At 37.7% G+C, this 17,528-nt stretch overlaps 2 protein-coding genes across 16 annotated transcripts; one reads left to right on the top strand and one right to left on the bottom strand.

Moving 5' to 3' along the window:
* The first annotated feature begins 140 nt into the window (after positions 1-140).
* Positions 141-7,504, top strand: LOC111266444 (1-acylglycerol-3-phosphate O-acyltransferase ABHD5). 13 transcript variants are annotated; one of them, XM_086970906.1, is made up of 10 exons: positions 141-155; positions 643-711; positions 933-1,126; positions 2,409-2,453; positions 3,235-3,317; positions 3,703-3,907; positions 4,241-4,495; positions 4,892-5,009; positions 5,310-5,499; positions 6,604-7,504. In XM_086970906.1, exons 3-10 carry the CDS (start codon positions 1,057-1,059, stop codon positions 6,700-6,702), a joined length of 1,065 nt encoding a protein of 354 aa, XP_086827032.1. In that variant the 5' UTR covers positions 141-155; positions 643-711; positions 933-1,056; the 3' UTR covers positions 6,703-7,504. The 13 variants fall into 13 exon arrangements, with proteins under 13 accessions (XP_086827032.1, XP_086827033.1, XP_022699665.1 ...); XM_086970907.1 differs by lacking the exon at positions 141-155 and adding an exon at positions 234-336 and having other exon boundaries at positions 3,706-3,907; XM_022843930.2 differs by lacking the exon at positions 141-155 and adding an exon at positions 234-336.
* Positions 7,505-8,173: 669 nt separating this feature from the next.
* Positions 8,174-15,660, bottom strand: LOC111266443 (adipokinetic hormone/corazonin-related peptide receptor variant I). Of its 3 annotated transcripts, XM_086970903.1 has the most exons (9): positions 14,982-15,660; positions 13,422-13,637; positions 12,733-12,882; positions 12,154-12,324; positions 11,505-11,707; positions 10,571-10,737; positions 9,862-10,422; positions 9,115-9,267; positions 8,174-8,547 (listed from the first exon to the last, which is right to left on the bottom strand). In XM_086970903.1, exons 1-7 carry the CDS (start codon positions 15,078-15,080, stop codon positions 10,118-10,120), a joined length of 1,311 nt encoding a protein of 436 aa, XP_086827029.1. In that variant the 5' UTR covers positions 15,081-15,660; the 3' UTR covers positions 8,174-8,547; positions 9,115-9,267; positions 9,862-10,117. The 3 variants fall into 3 exon arrangements, with proteins under 3 accessions (XP_086827029.1, XP_086827028.1, XP_022699659.1); XM_086970902.1 differs by lacking the exon at positions 8,174-8,547 and having other exon boundaries at positions 8,812-9,267; XM_022843924.2 differs by lacking the exon at positions 8,174-8,547 and having other exon boundaries at positions 8,812-9,267; positions 10,048-10,422.
* Positions 15,661-17,528: the final 1,868 nt, after the last annotated feature.

Below are 17,528 nucleotides of genomic sequence, written 5' to 3'. Positions count from 1 at the left end.
GCAATCGTCTCATTTTTGCCGCTTCTGTTTGTTCCCAATTTGTGTCGTCTGCTCCATATTGTAAATAAACCGAATCTGCTCACCGAAATAGAAACTCAATAGAATCGAAGGAACAGGGACATCTCGCAGGTGCTTGTTGTCCTTAATACAGTGCGGTGAGTGCAGCGAACGCTGTAGAACACAGAGCGACTTGTGTGCCTTTTTGAAAGTGGACATAGTGCTCTATGTTCCTCCTCGACTCCGAATTCTCTCGACGCTACGGCGGCAACGTAGTCGTAATTAGTACTATCCTGTAGTGTGAAACACAGCATTAAGTAGCTATTGTTTCTAGAATGGGTAAGGTATGATTACCGGACGTTCAAACAGAACTACGAACAAATAACTATAACAAATTATCGGATTATCTACCAATATATACTGTCTAGGATATTCAAGGTCCCTTTCCTACAGGGACATTTACGCGCGCTTTCTTTCGAGCATTGTACTATGAGGCTTGCCTTCGTATTGGTTGCTATCACAATAGTAATAACCTAGCAACTTCAACAGCTGACGGTGGCAGTATTCCATTAGCCCAAACAGAACACACAAGGGTCCTCTTACAGCTGATACGTTTATTTCTTCTCCTTGTCGCTACCATGTTAGGATAAGGTGTAAAATGTGTGTACTCAGTGACAAGTGTGTGGATGCCAGCTGACTCAACAACTTCTAACGGCAAGTAACGCGTCTCACTGGTTTCGTTTTGGCCGGATGACTTCGGTAAATAGAAGAGAAAGACATCTATAAAATTTCGCTGATGGCTTTTTGTTTTGGTGCGTGAGCAGCTCGCACGAGTGACAAAGAGGGGATAGAGGAATCATTTTAAATTGACTTCGTTGATGTATACAATATTTCTACTAAAGCTAATTATCACGGTTTCGTCATGCCGTCTTCAGGATGTCTATCGGCAAGTTTTAATACGAAAGATCGTAGTAAGGTCGTCGACGACGTCAACAAAAACTACAAAGTCGAGAAATTTAATGTCTTTTGCCAGTACGTATAAACCTAGTTGTGCCTTCAATGACTTGGCTTCGCTGGGTGCCTTCATCGAAGGTGCAGCTTCAACAAGCCGAACAGCGCGTTCTTGCATGCAAGTATCATCTTAATATTACTGCTGTGTTCAAAATGTATTGTATCACATCCATCTATTATAATACCTAGCATTAGATCGTAATAGTTCTACAAATCGTAAGTTCTAAAGCCGTCGCTAAAGTACGTATAATCAATCCAAGTGTTTATAGCTTCTGGATCAAGGTTTATAAAATAACTGAATGGAAAGCAGCTCGATGAATTCGAGTCGAAAACTTATATTTCATATAAAAGTAGATATTTAAAGGTTATGTGTCAAATAGCTCAAAAGCAAGAAATACCTAAATCATAAAAGTATTAAAAAAAAAAATCGATATTTACGAATTCATAGCTCGTTTGGATAATATTTTTTACGATGATGATTTAACATATGTTTACAGTTGGACGAACAAGAACAATTAAAGACTTTGGCACGCGAATTTTGACACTAAGTTGTCGTAGAACAACCGATCTGGTCATTAACGTAGACTATACACCTGTACAGATTCTCTCGAAAATACGTATTAACTTCTTTACCGAATGAAAAAAAAGAAGACAAATTTACGTTCTTGTTTTTATTTCTGATTTGTAACAGATCGTCGTAGTCTATTAAGCATCATCTCTCCGCCGCCCCACAACATCGCTGAAACGACGATCACAAATACCAACGAACAAATCAAGCCACATGTATGACACTAAAGCGAAGGGATTAAACAGTTATCATACAATGCAAAAATAGACTTGAGCTGGGTTTTGAGGGAAAGGGTCATCGTGAATGGTGCAAAAGATTGCAGGCTTTGCAGAAGAACAGCTGGGTCGTTGAAGGTGTTTGCTTTTCACGACCTTGGAAGCCGATCCTTGTGGTCTTATATACCACTCATTGCTCTTAACGACTCTTTGGAAATTAAGATGTTGAACAACATTACGTCATAGAAAAATAGACGACAAAAAACGTTCGAAACAAAACATTTGCAAGATGACAAAATTGGTACATTGTAATTAATAATAACTTGCAATGCCTAGTCAATAGGTTACGTGACAGCTAATGAGTTAGCAGCCTTGGTGTCGGGAAAAACGCATGCATAAAGGACACTTCCATTACACGGCCTCGTCAATGATTGAAAAAGTGTTTTGGGGTTTGATCAGCACCGAATTTACCGCTTATTTCTGACGAAATGATGCTTAATTTTATACAGGTATAAAAGACAAATTCTTTATAACCCTAGAAAGCAGACTTCAACATACATCCAGGTTCCAAAGCCAACTAAAACGCGCCGCATTCGTTCGTTTATTTTGTAAATTAGGCCGAGATCTGCTTCTTCGACACAAAATAGGAGCACCCATTAAAGGAAAGTAAACCCACGCATATCCATTTTACAGTTCTTTTACAGTAAACTCTTTTCGATCGAAGTAGCAGTTTACATTCGATGACTCGTGTTTAGTAGTGCCTCTATTACTCTCATCTCTTTCATTCTTCTGAACAGTAAAAAGGAAGAAATTTCCAATTTTTGGAGAATCATTTTACTATGCAATTAAAGTATTAACTTATTATCAAATGTAAACACTTTGGATGTCTCAGCTATTTTACTTGGGAGGTTTTTGGAGGGGTTTCCAACATCTACCCTGGCGAGGTATAGGTTACTTTCTACTTTAGTAATGAAAAGTTTATGTTTACCTAAACAAGTATTATTTCCGCTCTGTGGCCTGACTGATTTCCTTCTGCGTCATCCTAATGTAATGTTTTGAAGTGCTACGAATCTCTCTGTTCGATAGGAAGAAGCAACAACTGTATGTAGATCTATAAAGGTAACTGCAGAGTTCCGCTAAAAACAATTAATTTACTCTAAAGCATATGGCTCTCTGTACAACCTAGGTTAACCATTCATACGTACATTTCTGATCCAGTCAATTACTTTGGCTTTAACAAAAAAAAGTTAATGTTGTTATAGTTAGTGCTGTATTCATGGACGTTTAAAGCGTAATCGTTATTTGATCTTGAGTCGTACTGCATTTAGCATAGAGGAGCTATATAACCCATTATTTCCTGTAAGCGATTCATCCGTGCTATAAATTCTTAGTTGTTCGTTTAACCGTCGATAACTAATATAGTGATCCGCTTTTTCGTTGCAGTGACCGCAAAGCCATACGAAATCATCGATGTGGACATTGGATGTTTAGGCGATATCAGGCATTGCAAAATACACACCATTAAAGTCTGTATAGGACTTAAATAAAATAACATAATTAATGCTAAAATGCGCCGCAAAAATTAAGCATAGAACTCCAATCATAATTCCGAATCGCTCCAGTCGCGTGAACTAGCTATTCACATGAAAAATTGGCACAGAATTTGAGTATCGTTGCTTGAAAAAATACTATGGCGGACCTATCTGAAAAACAATAGGACATGCCTAAGCATTATCAGTAATTAATTTGAATTAGCTTAGACAGAAACCGCGGATGTGTAGCTAGAGGCTGTTGGTCAAGGTTGGCCATGTCCCATGTTTACAGAGTACGTGAATGAAAAAAGCCTACTCCTCGTAATTGTTTTTATCGTTTAATACTGTCACAACTTGTCAATTGATCAAACGATTTCAGCAGGTACCTTCGTCGAGTAATCCTCCGGGACTTCCTTTGCTGTTAGTACATGGTTTTGGCTGCGGGGGAGCGATTTTCGCTCCAAATCTCGATGCTCTCTCCGAAACACGCGATGTCTATGCGATCGATATGCTCGGCTTCGGGCAAAGTTCGCGAGCATCGCTTAGCAACAACGCACTTGAGGCAGAAATTCAAATGGTTCATTGTACGTTTGATTCTGAGCACAGCGCTCATGTCATTTCCATTATTAACGTATTTACTCATTGGTGTAACAGAATTAGCAATCTGATCGTATTCACTTCTTCAGTATCAAACTGTTAATCATTCGGTTATCAAGGCGATCTAGTTACCTATATTCCTTCCCAGAGAAAACTCCCTTTTACTTAGGTTGATACGTTTTGCACAAAAATATGGTATATATCTTCATATAATCAACGTATGCACGTATTATATGATAACTATACATTTTTTCGTATAGCCGAATAAGAGATACATATATGTATATGTTTTGTCGCCCGTATTTGATGTACGCGTCTAGCCATCGAGATGTGGCGTAGCCGAGTGAAACTTGATCAGTTTATTTTACTCGGTCATTCTCTTGGGGGATTTGTCTCATCGGCGTATGCCTTGCGCTATTCATCGAGAGTGCATCACCTGATTCTTGAAGACCCCTGGGGTTTTGCTGAATTTGACCCCACCCGAAAGAACCGACTTCCACTTTGGGGACGGGCTATCACGAACACGCTAGAGTACATTAATGTGTTGTCAGCTATTCGAGCCGCGGGGCCTGCAGGTGAAATATTTTCCATTACAGATTCCGCTTGTAATATCCTATTGTGCCATGAGGCCTAATACATTAGACTCAATTTTAACCAACATAAATGCTGAAACTTGCTAAGTTCTTTTATACACTAAAGGTATGACGACTATATATGTTTAACTACGTTATACATAGATTTATTACGTGTCAGGCTAGACGCATCTGATCTAAGCTTGTATTCTTAGAGAAATCGAATATATGGAATCTATTTCGTATGCCATTTCAAATACACTGTTGGGTTCCGGAAACAGCTCGTAACCAATAAGCGAGAGTAACTGTTTGCATTACAAATGACGGAAACAGCCTATGTGTGGAATCTTTAACTATATAACACCCTGGGAGTCAGCCTTTACTTTAAACTTTTTCTAGGTTTTGGTATGATGAAGAAGATTCTTAACACTCGATCTTACTACATGAGTGGGTACCTTTCCCACATGCCGGACACCATACCGGAGTATCTCTATCATTGCAACGTTCGACGACCTACGTGAGTTCCGGCGTAATCTAGGAAAAAAATAGAAAAACCACTTTTGAACTGTTTGAACCCTTGAGCTTGACTGAAAAATATCATTCCCTTTGAAAGAACATATTCCAATATTTTCTGAAAATTTAATAAGGCTGAGAACTATGTTTTACTTATTAAAAGTAGTAGTGAATCAATCATAAGTTTGTATAGGGTTTCAGACGTAAGCCCAATTTAATAACGTCCGTACAAATGCCACTTTTGTACGGTTGTATATTAAATTTCAGACTGGCTAATTCGTATGTCTTCTATAATTACTTTTAGAGGTGAAGAGTTCTTTCGTCACATAAGTCACAAATTTGGTTGGACGCGTCACCCCATGGGGAAACGTATGGTCGAAGATTTGCCGATCTCAGTCGGGATCACGTTCATCTTTGGGACTCGGACCTTCATCACAAGAAAACCAAGCATTATTCTGCAGAACAAACGCGGAGAGGACAACGTTGTCATAAATGTACGCCTAAGTTTACATTCTGTCTACTCTAGTAGATGGACCACTGCTTACAACGATTTACTCTTGTTCGTAATTATTAGTGGTAAATAAATATACATCAGAATTAGTGATATGCTAACTTCGAACTACTTCAACCCTATATACAAACGCATTAACGTGCTGTGACATCCCGGTCCCCAAAGAACGGTAATTTGCTCGCTGGTTATAAGTTGTGTACCTGTCTTATATTCCCTCAGATCTTCCAAAAAACTAATTTGCCGATAATGATCTCGTTGCTTGTTCAACGTTGATACAGCCTATTTTGGTTAGAAATGTTTTCTGAAGTATGGGACTTGTACTTTTTCTTTTGAAGCTTTGTCGCACGACCTCTCAGCAGTTATTGTTATCTCCCTGACATCGTATGAAACGTAAAAGCGGCAGCACCAAAAAAATTATACCACTAGAGCGAAAAGGGCTTTTTGCGCAGGCCATGAGGCCGAATGGGGTTTCTATTGCATATCATAGCAGTACTATGATACTGCTGTTATATTTGGCTCCATTGTGGTCTTATGTAGAAATTACTTTCAACCAAAATAATGACTATAGAAGTCTTTGTTAATTTTATGCCTTTCGCCGACCGTCATGCATTTATTGTAAGAAGATAGACTAAACTTGAACGCCACCTGCCGCCTGGAGATAACCTCTAGGTGAAGATAGTCGGTTGATGATAAGCCTAGCAGTTATGTTTGTTTACCCTGTTCGGGGTTCGTAGTATTTAAAGATCGCTAGTCATTGTTTGAATCGGCCTTTTGATTTAGAAAGCTTTCTGTCGTGTTTATGAATTATTTACAAAACCAGTAACGATCATATGCACACCTGTCATTAAAATGTCATAATTAATCTATATAGAGCGGAGATGACTGCTTTAGATAAATATATTGAACAGTCCCGTAACAAGCAGTCTGCAGCTTATATTTAAAATAGCCGAACTGTATATATGTACCTATGATTGTTCTTTTCGACAATGTTCAGCAAAACAACTCAATTTTGCCTGTATATCAAGAAAGAAAAAGGCTTAACCTAACGATAGTTATACAGATTCGTTCTGCGTTCTTTTATTTGCAGGTAATCGACGACTGTGGGCACACTATTCACCTTGAAAGACCTCAAGAATTCAACGATATAGTTCGCAAAACTTTAGCTAGAGTTGATCCTGTATCTTAGCTAGAAATAAACCAAAATTAAACAATTGTATACGAATTCACGTACGTAACAAATATGCCTAATATATATCTGTATAATAATATTAAATGTATTTACGTATAGTATATTTATATACGTAAGATGTTAAACAATTGGAAAAAAATATGATGTCTGTCCTTTTACACGGCTGGCACATGTACGTAAACGAAATATAACCCACCTGGACTAGTAGAGAAACAGTAGGAGTATCAGGTGTGACCACTGTTGATCTGGTCACCAACAACATGTTATATCTGCCTATCAAGGACAGTAGAAAACGTGATATGAATCTCTTTCGAGAAACGGATGTTTTCCGTGTTGAGGAACTGTGTACTTCTGGAACCGAATACTTTCTGGAATTTTTTGAAAAAGTTTGTTAAACGTGCTCTTTCGGCCCCCATTGCACTTCGTTTAGTAAACATGAACTGAAAGCGACAGTACTATAATCGACATGACATATAAGCCGTCGTTATCTTATCATTACTTGTAAGGTTCCTTTTACCATTGATAACAAGGTCGGGAAGTCGACCGCATAATTAAAAAATCTCCCTTGTGAAAAAGAAAAAGAACAACAGAAAGTTGATCTATACTGGACACACACTAACAGAAGTCTAAAAGCTTTTAATGCATGTTCGTTTTTTTTACTATATATTTTATTATATATGTATAATTTATTAAAAGGTGGCAACCGTATCGAAAAAAAATTCTGGCTGAATTCGTGTTAGACTAAACTTGAAAAATAAAGGTGTGACAATTTCTTATAATAATAAATTAGTTCAAACGCTGTACTTTGTTCTCAATGAACAGTCAGCCCTGGGGTAAATTTAACTCCTTCTTAGGAACTGCTAAATCTATCCCTGTTGGATCGTACCGATACGAAGGTCATGGTAAGTTTTTATTATTATATTCTTGTAATAATTGTTCTGTCCTGCCTAGGCCAGGTTGCTGTTGTTGTGCTCTGTATTCCGATCAGGTTTATCTATATCTTCTATATAAATTTTACTGTTTCTATATTATTATTTGAAGCCGTCTCGATTCATAACTAAATTTTTTTCTTTCATTTCCTGGACGAACATTTTACAGTCCACATTAATTGAAATTCATTCTTGTTTTCAACTAACCATAATCTTTGTATTGACAACACCGAACCATAATATAAATGTCCAGCCTCAGGAAAGTTGTTTTTTTTTATACTTTATAATTATTATCCCTATTACATGCGTTTAGTGATGATTCCCCAAACAAATAAGCATTATCGGGCAGACTCGGCAAAGCCAGTTTGCAAATTGCCTCTTGGAAGAAGAATAGGTAACAACAAATATTGGTGATGGGCTTAGGGAAACTATTTCAAATGGTAATCTGGTTTTCGAATGATATGTATATGCCAGCCAACCAGCCTATCGGATCACTTAAGTTTCGTCAAATCCATTGGGGAAAAAAACGGCGCAATATAAACCACAAATAGCTTTATTTTATTGCTATTGGTAATATTGACTGGTCGTTTTTATCAGTTGGCCAGTTTTGTTGGTGACACTTTGCAAGTTGAAGTTTGTAAGAGAATGAATCACCCTAACGGGTTATCGGAATGTATAGAACGCAATACCCTCAAATTATTACATGTGGCAAACTTAAAGTTGCCTGACTTATTATTATTATATTAAATATAGTACAATACGTGATTTTGGCTACTCATGTCCTTACGATATCTTGGAACAAAGATCTGTTAAGTGGGAAGTCCCATACGTAACTATTGTTATTGCTGGAGCTCATGGTGGATGAGACAGATGAATCGACAAATTGAGCGTGGAAAGCAACATCGAATTCGACCTAGAAAAAATGTAGTGCCACCATTTAGTCGAAGTTCAACTATTTCCGATCGAAAAAAAATGAGAGATCTACAGATAAATATGATATCTATCTGATTCACTCCAGAACACCGAAGCAGACAGGCTGGTTTGCAGGCTGTTTAAAATACTCGTGATGTAAAGGTTGTAGTATGAATAGTGAAACAGTTTCATAAAGAACACTTAATACTACGACTGATTTGAAAGTCAAGTATATGTGTAGCCCTGGTTTTGCTTACGACGCAACTTCTGTTTTCAGATTATCGTATTTTATTATTAATCATTCAGAAACAATGGGTTCATTATTTACACGAATCCTTTTTTTTCAGGTAATCAAGGAGCTTTGTATAGGCAGTATTGTCACGCTGATATGGTGCAGCGTTTGGTATATCAGGTCATAAAATCGATAATAAATTCTTCCTTGGAGAAAATAAAAATACTCTATTATTATAATACAATAAATGATTGACTGGGTGACTATCCGACCTAGGCAGGCTGTTACTCCAGGGGAAAGTATGCTGTTTGCTGGCAAAAATCAGCTGTATACTACCCTTGTATTCCATTGGCTTCATAGCAGTTAACGAGTGTGACAGCTAGTTGCATATCAGCGTCGCAGAATCGAGCCCTTCAAGGCATGCCACGTTATCGTTACTCGGCCTTATGTTACGCGGTGGGAAGCAGCTTTTAACGGTTTGCATCCTAACTGCTCAACCAATATACACAATACTGTCATATTATTAAGTTTGCTGTCTATGGACTTAAACGGAAATCACTGTTCATCCAATGATTGCACCGCGTTTTTTTTCATTAATCCATATATATACATTGTGTCTAATACAAGGCTAGTGAAATACACAATGCGTGATTATATATATATATATATATATATATATATATACTAGGCTAAAGAATTTAACTAAGTATATACTTAACGGCTCATAGCTTCTCTATATGTTAAGAACTGCCTCATATATGAAATAGAATGTTGCATGCAGTCGTAAATTATACACAAGAAGTAGTAAAATAATTCAGATGGCACTCAACACATTGATTTCTAGTTTTTCCTGCACTATGCTTCTATACGATTAAAAGCTCAAATATAATGAACCTGCAGTTAAGGCGACTCCGTGGCACCATGGTGCTATTCTTAGGTTAAACGAAAATCAAAAATTAACATTATTCCACTACCGAAATGTTTTTCAATCTAGAATAGGAAAGTTGTTCAAACATAAGCCATATATATATATATATATATATATATATATATATATAAAGATTTTTATTATTATTATTTTACCTCGATCGTTCTAGTTTACATATATAAAGGTGGAACTGTTTTTGGTATTTATTGCGATACATATTTTTCAGTAATCGTTTTCAGTTGGCGCAACGTTCGGAGACATTTTATAACTTCCATAATATTATATGTCTATGTACATGGAGTATTGTTGAGACCGACTGAAAATTAGTATCGTTGTTACACCTTTTTGGGTGCCCCGAAGGAAGCTGCTGGTGTTTTTTGCTTCGAAACTTCTAGAAAACTTGTTTTTGCTCTAATCAAGATGACTGTTTGCTGATTGGTGACAATGGATACTTGATGTTGGCTGTAGTGGAGAAGGCGGATCGACGGTCGAGTAAAGTATTTTACTCCGATGAGAGCTGCCACGACTTGTAACGATGATCGTTTGACGGAAATGTGAAGAAATGTTTCTTTCAAGTTGACCAGGTTCCCCGGCTACAGAACCGCCGTCAGCCCCATCTTTGTGGGCACCGATACCCAGACATCTAGCAAAGAATCGCGTCCAGTTTGATTTAGCGTAGCTGCCATACAGTAACGGATTAACGCAGGAATTGCTTACTGAAAAGTTCCACAATAATAAAAAAACCAGATCCTCAATTAATGGCAGCAACATCGAACATGCTTTGTACCTAAAAGATTATGATATTTTTAGCGTAACATTCTGTCCATCAGAGCTTTATGATTTGATGACGAATGTATCGCTTACCAGCAAACATGAACAGGGCGTTTTGCAGATACTCGTTGAGCTTGGTGGCCCCTTCGGTATCGATTTGGTACCAGACTACCATTGTGACATACGGTGTCCAGCACCAGAAGAACGTAAGTACGATGATAACGGTCAGCCGTAGAGTGCGGTTGCGTGTTCGCGTAATACTAAAGTCACAATGAGAAATGGCACAAAAGTGGTTACATTCGATCCTAACGGCAAAATGGCAATTACCCTATCGCCTTTGCTTCACTACGAGAAGTTGGCGAACATTGTGATATGTCGACTAATTCAAGTTCTCTGAATGCTCATGGAGCACTGAGCGGATTTTTATAATTGAATATATTATACCAGTGAAGGTTTATTTAGACAGTGGATGTGCAGAGTAGTGGCATTGATAATGTGCCAAGACAGAAATGGCGACCAGGTCCTACCTGGTGCCGTCAAACCTCAAGCGGTTTTCGTCTATTACCTTCAGCTTTTTGTCCCCGTACTCCCCGTCCGCCTGTATCTCTCCCTATGACCAGTATGATTTTCATGCAATAGATAACAAGATATTGAATCCTGCTAAGTGGCTTATTAGGCTACTGAATTATATTACGATTGAAAAGATAATAGACATAAATTGATAATTGAAAGGATCATTAGTCAGTAGATGATAGAACGAATCAGTGTCAAAATTCTAACAAGATAATATTGCGATCTATAATACCATGAGCAGTTAAGTAACAGCACAACGAGATTAGAAGACACCAAGTACTCTGAGCACTAACAAGCATGTTACGCCGTATTTTCTCTTCAGCCGCCTGCCAATCAGCTTTGACAAATCAACAACATCGATCCCCCCCCCGTCCCCCCGTGTCTGGACGCTTTTAGCCATACGAATTTTGCTTTAATAGGAACCGAAAAAGAAGGAAAGAACAATACCACGTACCACTCGACGTTGCTCGGAACTGAACGCCGCAGTCGCACGACTTGCCTATACTGCACTCGAAGATTTGTGGGTCGACCAGTCCTCGTTGTAAGCTCACCGTCTGTTGATCGATGACAAATCTCGAGAAGAATCTTGCAGTAACACCAGATAATAATCACCAACGGGATTCCATATTGAAGAAGCAGGCCGAACAAAACGTATACCTGATATGATACAGTTTAGTCGACAATATAAAAACCGTCAATAACAATAAACAACTTTATCACTTGAGTTAATTGTTAAAAATGCAATCGTCGATTATATATATATATACTTAATAATTACTTATGATGTGATTATTATTGTTATTTGAATTCGGGTTAGTCAGTATGTATTACTTATCATAATATTTATTCGACAAAGCAAAATATTACAAAAATGAGATTACCGTAGGAATACGGCTCGGCTTAGTTCAGCCTAGGCTTTGAGACGTTCCCTAACCTATTTTTTTAGAAAATGAAAGCACGAAATCGTCATTCGTATCTCACACAGCAAAATCATAGGCTCTGTCTGTCTCACGTACTACATAGCTATACTATTTCGTTGAAGCCGTTTTACAGACGACTTTTTGTGAAGATATCGAATAGACAGAAGCAACAACAATACAAACCCTTTGCTGTGGCGCATTCGTAAAGAAGTTGAACGTCACACACTGGTAGAAGTCCTTAATGTAAGGATGACCTTCCACCTCATAGACCACGGCCTGTGGTAAGCTCCACGTCAATGACACGAACCAGGCTAAAAAGATCATAATTTTGCCACGACGCTGGGCATCGTGAACCTTGTCATGTAACAAAAACAAATTGTTATTATTTCATTCCATAGATATTGCTACGCTATTTATTGTAATATCAGCGAAAGTATTCTAAATCTTCTTGGCCACTTTGAGCATTCAATAGTACAACTAAATGTTGTCATCCCTTTTAATTCGGTATACCGCTCGTATTTTAAGAGCACCTAAACATTTTTGTCTGGTTAGTCACTGTGTGTGTACATAGTCCCTGGATTCGGGACAGTTCACGTTTTAAAAACCTTATAATCCTTAAAAACCTTATAAACCTAGAACTCAAAAGGTGTGCAACAATTGCACCAAATATTCAAAGAAACTTCTAGTATCTTTATATATATTATTTATTATTATATATTTATATATTGTCTTAAAATAAGTAAAATTAAGACTACGTTTTACCTTTAGAGGATGAAGAACAGCAAAATATCGGTCGAGTGAAATGCATATGATGATTGTTGAGCTGAGGTATGGCCCAAAAGCCCGGACCACTTGAAACACTTTGCACATTAACACGCCTGCTTTCCACTGAACCATTAGGCGCCAAAAAATCTGAAAACATTCACAAGTCATTAGAAATTTTGCATGGATAATTCAGTTGAGGAGAACCAATAGTGCTATAAAACTAACGCTGATATTAGTTGTAGCTTAGGCCCATTACAACAGCACGAAACTGATAAAACAATAGAATTTTGAACGACTATCGATTTGATAGGGCATATTGCGCAGATCATATTTGGGTCTTTCGTTTGCCTTCGCTTGAAATCTTTTAAAATACGTAGTAAAAATGACGGTTTGCTGATTGCCCTTCTTCCTACAATAGTAACTCTGCAGATATATAAAACTGAAATTATTTTCTCAGTTGAATTCTCAGAAATAGGAAGTAAGTAAGCAAAGGAAGAAGCCAAAGGACCTTTTCGCATCGACCCCAGTGTAAATTAAACCATAATGTGATGTGGATTTTACATTACTTCTGTTTCGCGTTTTGGAATTTTCGCATCGGTGCATTTAGTAGTTAGAAGAATACTTTGACACTGAAGACGCGCATCTGACTTGTTTCATGCAAAATTGTTACAATTGGCTTAACTTACCTCGACGGGAATGAAAATGAAGGTTACGATGAGATCGGCGATCGCGAGATTAAGCATCATAAGTTTAATGCGTGACTTTCGGTGCCTGTTCCTGATCAGGGATAGAAAGACAGGTACGTTCCCCACAGTGGCGCAAACAAAAAGCGCGGAGTAGACCAGAATGCTCACAAGAGACCCTGAATTAAATTGACACTCCGGACACAGCGACGTCGATTCCTAGGGTAGGTAATATAGTCAATGCGTAAAAATGCACGTGCATGTTGGACCGATGGAGGTCACAGTTTCTTTTTTTTTAAAAAAGGTGATTAACTTTGTTAACTAAGGCACAAACATAGCATTCGTACAATATTTATATGTACAGAGATATACAGTCACTTCTAGCCATAAATGCCCCGCGCCGTCGGGCATTTCGCCGTAAAAAATTTTCAACAAGCGATGCATGTCTCTAATGGTTCTGTGCTAAAGCACTCAAATACATCCGATTTCGAAACCCCATTATAGCTCTTGCTTGTGTATATATATCGCCTTGTTTATACGAGGAACCCAATCGACACCGATGTATTAAGCTGGGTTGGCTAACGAAATCGCATTTGAAAGAAAAAGCTTTAAATCTACAAGATTATTGTCCAGTTTAAATCGAGTTAAACTCTATATATATTGTATCTGTATGGATACAAAGGGGTTGTCAATTGTTCCTGTAGTTCTTCGCATTCAATTTAATTAATACAATACTAAATACGAAATCGTGCTTGCGTGACTTAGCCCGAAATTTTACATTGATAATTAACACCTCAATGTTGATCAGCTTGACAGAAGTACGCGGAACGAGGGAGTTCTAATTGTTGTAAAAAAAAAAGCTATTTGAAAGTTACTTTGTTAAGCTTTTCACTCTCTGCGGATTCTTTATGCTAACGTGGGTCCACATAGTTTGTATGCTGTTGCTAGTTACATAATAATTTATTGGAAGGCAACGCAAGCCACGGCCAAATTGCTGCTTGAGCTGATTCTTTAATTTTCTCTGTGACGGTTATCACCAAAGTAAGCTCGCCTCGTCCGAGTTGCAATGGCCGCCATTAGCAGTGACAATGTGATTAAATTTTCTCCTATAAATGCTCATCTCCTAAATAGGCCAACATAATTAGTTGAAAGGCATACTAGAATGAGCAACATTAGCTCTTCACTGATCAACTTTGCCCAAACTTCCCATATAAACTTTCCACTTTAATGGAAACCACATTCGCCTTTGACTATCTAACAAGAGTCCTTGACGTGCAGTAGATGATTTGGTGCGCGTAGAAAATATACCAGGTTATACATTCTATAATGGAGTAGGAGCTCTTATTCCTATTGAGGATAACGATGCAATTGATTATCAGCGAACGTGTTTCATGCTGAATGATATTAATTAAATGCCATTTTAGTTGCTAATAAAGGCGAATTTGTATAGTATTAAATTTTTAATTTATTTGTTTTACGATGTTTCTTTATTTGTAAGTTTAAGTTTACCACTTCTATGAACCATATACTTTCTAGTTTACTTAGTATTACGCTTCCACTTACCTCGGCCTCTTCAAGCGGGTAAAGATCGTCGATTGAGGGCCATGGCTGTACTAAAATGCTTTGGTTTCCAACAGTATCTTCATTCGCCATTTGTTTCATGATTGTAGCTTAATGGCGCTTTTGACAGATCCAAAGACGCTCATTGGTCTTGAAGATGCTGTACACAGATCTGTGCGCTTAAATTCAGTGTTACATCTACCGCACTATATTACTATCCAGACATTAGGTGTACTCAATAACGGCACAAACTCTACGATTCAGCTTCAACTTGTTATGCCTCATAGTAGGAATAATCTGACTTCATTTCGCTTTTATGTGAAGACGTTAAAAAATGTGTGATCCGGCCCCGGGCTAAGCACGTCCTTTTTTTGAGATTATCGACGAATTCCAGATTCGAATTTAGCAGCAGAGTTTGTTTTCAACTTCCAATTTAATCGTTACACACTTGGATCGCTGCTAGCATTAAATGGTAATTTTTTGAGAATCACTTGCAAAAAATATATACCTAAATCTTCAAGTTAATTTAACAGATCTGGCTAATGCCCAACTCAAATAAATATGAAGCATCAAACGATATAGGCATGGTTGTCACGCCAGAATTTGCCGGAAAATTGGTTATTAAAAAGACATCTTCATTGGAAACCAGTTAGCGTGATAGTCCTACTCCTACTGAACCTCAAACACGGCCAAACTGTATGTACCTCCGCTAAAGCCAGTAAGACCTTAGATACAGCGGGCGAAAGGGCGGAACTCTTAGGTTCCCATTGGGAATGGGTATCAGAACTAGTTTGTCTGCGGGAGAAAGTCCCAGTACAATGTAACAGTAAAAAACAATGTTGATCTGTTGCGCGACTAGCAAACGCAACTATTGCACTCCGTATGCAAATAAAATGCGATAGCAATATAAGCTGCTTTTTGTCTGTACAATTGTACACGAATGTATCATTATGCCTGTACGCCTTCAATATAGGTAGATAGCAGTCAAAATGTTCTTTGAAGCGTCATATTCTGTTGTGTATACGTAATAGTTAAATTATATTATTAAAGTACAAGCCAAAGTCTATTGAAAACCGAAGGCGACTCAATTCGTGACCGCTTACGCAATAGAAAGAACTTTTTATCCGTTTCGCCGCTTGTACCATTTTCGCTCTGATTCGTTTTAAGGATTTTCGACAGGCCAGAGACTCAAGAGTCGCGCCAATCCTCCTTCCTAATAAGAGATCGTCGAGCTGACCTTCAAATTAGTCATCATGGCAAGGACTGGACGAGATGTAGTTTTGTAAGTATCATTTTGATGGTGGGGTTTAGTGTAAACGTACCCATCGCACCATATATAAAATTGAACATAATCCAAGCTAAATTGTTCCATCAAGTCCGTAGAATGATTAGAGAATATAAATTCAAATAGACAAAATAAAATAAGCTTTTGTGTACATTTTAGTGTGCAGGCTCAAACGTATTGTTGAAAATTTATCATTAGCATATTACGACACGATGCTTCTCCTTGTCATGACCCAGTGCCTGAGCTTAGATAGTTAATCGTCTATTTGGCTCAGGCCTAGTTATACTTAATACGTTACTAAGTACCAGCCAACACGTATTCCGATAAAAAGCCAATTAATCCGCTTAGACTGTATGTATTAGCTAATACTATCAAAAACGTTTTGCAAGCACAGTATTGGTTTTTATACAACAGTAACAATCAACTGAAAACCACGGGGTTATATCTTTCCACTTGGATTGAAATAAATACGTATTACCTAACACAACTTCACCACAACGAGACGATGTTCGCTTTAAGTTTAAATTGTGTTTTGTTTCAGATTATCTTGCGAGCTTTGGCGTCTTTTATAGTTGCTATTTTTTGCAGTTCGGACTGCTTCATAACTTTCATCTCTAGAATTTCATTAGAGACTACTATGAAAATAAAGCTGCGTGCGCTTGGCCTGATAACCACAAAATCTTTCTATAGTTTCTTCGGTTTTATCCCACTGTTTTTTCGCAATGGAGGAAACCAATTTTTCACTCGCAGTTTTTTGTCGGCCCTGGCTGTCCTCACTCTGTGAACAAGCCTTCAGAATCTTCTTTTAGGTATAGCATCGAAAAGCCGGGGTAGGGGTTGCTGAACTAATCGCTATTGGAAATGCTTCTTCCTTATTATATATGCATATATACATATATCAAAAGATAAATCGTTATGTAGAATGACCAGGGGCCAGTGCTTACAGATCCGCTGACCATGTATAAATATAACACAATTTGTATGAATAGAGATCTTTTCAAATCAGCAAAAATACGGAAATCTATCACATGTTTACGCTTAAGCAAAATATGCCGTTCTTTAAGCAGCTTTTAATTTATTTCTACAAAGTGATTGATTTATATTGCTGTCTGCTAACATCTAACACTTAAGAAATATCCATTTTCATTCAATCTAGCTAACAACGGATGCGCGCATTGCAAACCCAAAAGTCCATCGACGCGGAAATAGTTTGTTTTCTTGTTTAGCAAACAAGGGTAATTTGAGATAGGTAGTGGAGAACGCAT

Source organism: Varroa jacobsoni, unplaced genomic scaffold (assembly GCF_002532875.2).
Source record: "Varroa jacobsoni isolate VJ856 unplaced genomic scaffold, vjacob_1.0 scaffold_1083, whole genome shotgun sequence".
NCBI classification, from domain to species: Eukaryota; Metazoa; Arthropoda; class Arachnida; order Mesostigmata; family Varroidae; genus Varroa; species Varroa jacobsoni.
Note: the sequence above shows the minus strand (reverse complement) of the source record. Positions and strands in the feature narration are given on the sequence as shown.

Bases quoted from the DNA above. Each gene is read 5' to 3' on its own strand.
- LOC111266444 (XM_022843925.2), top strand. From the start codon at position 876: ATGTATACAATATTTCTACTAAAGCTAATTATCACGGTTTCGTCATGC. The intron at 4,496-4,891 runs GTGAAATATTTT...AACTTTTTCTAG, and splicing joins TCGAGCCGCGGGGCCTGCAG to GTTTTGGTATGATGAAGAAG. The intron at 5,010-5,309 runs GTGAGTTCCGGC...AATTACTTTTAG, and splicing joins TGCAACGTTCGACGACCTAC to AGGTGAAGAGTTCTTTCGTC.
- LOC111266443 (XM_086970903.1), bottom strand. From the start codon at position 15,080: ATGAAACAAATGGCGAATGAAGATACTGTTGGAAACCAAAGCATTTTA. The intron at 12,883-13,421 runs GTAAGTTAAGCC...GAATGTTTTCAG, and splicing joins TCATTTTCATTCCCGTCGAG to ATTTTTTGGCGCCTAATGGT. The intron at 10,738-11,504 runs GTACGTGGTATT...TTGTGACTTTAG, and splicing joins GTTCCGAGCAACGTCGAGTG to TATTACGCGAACACGCAACC.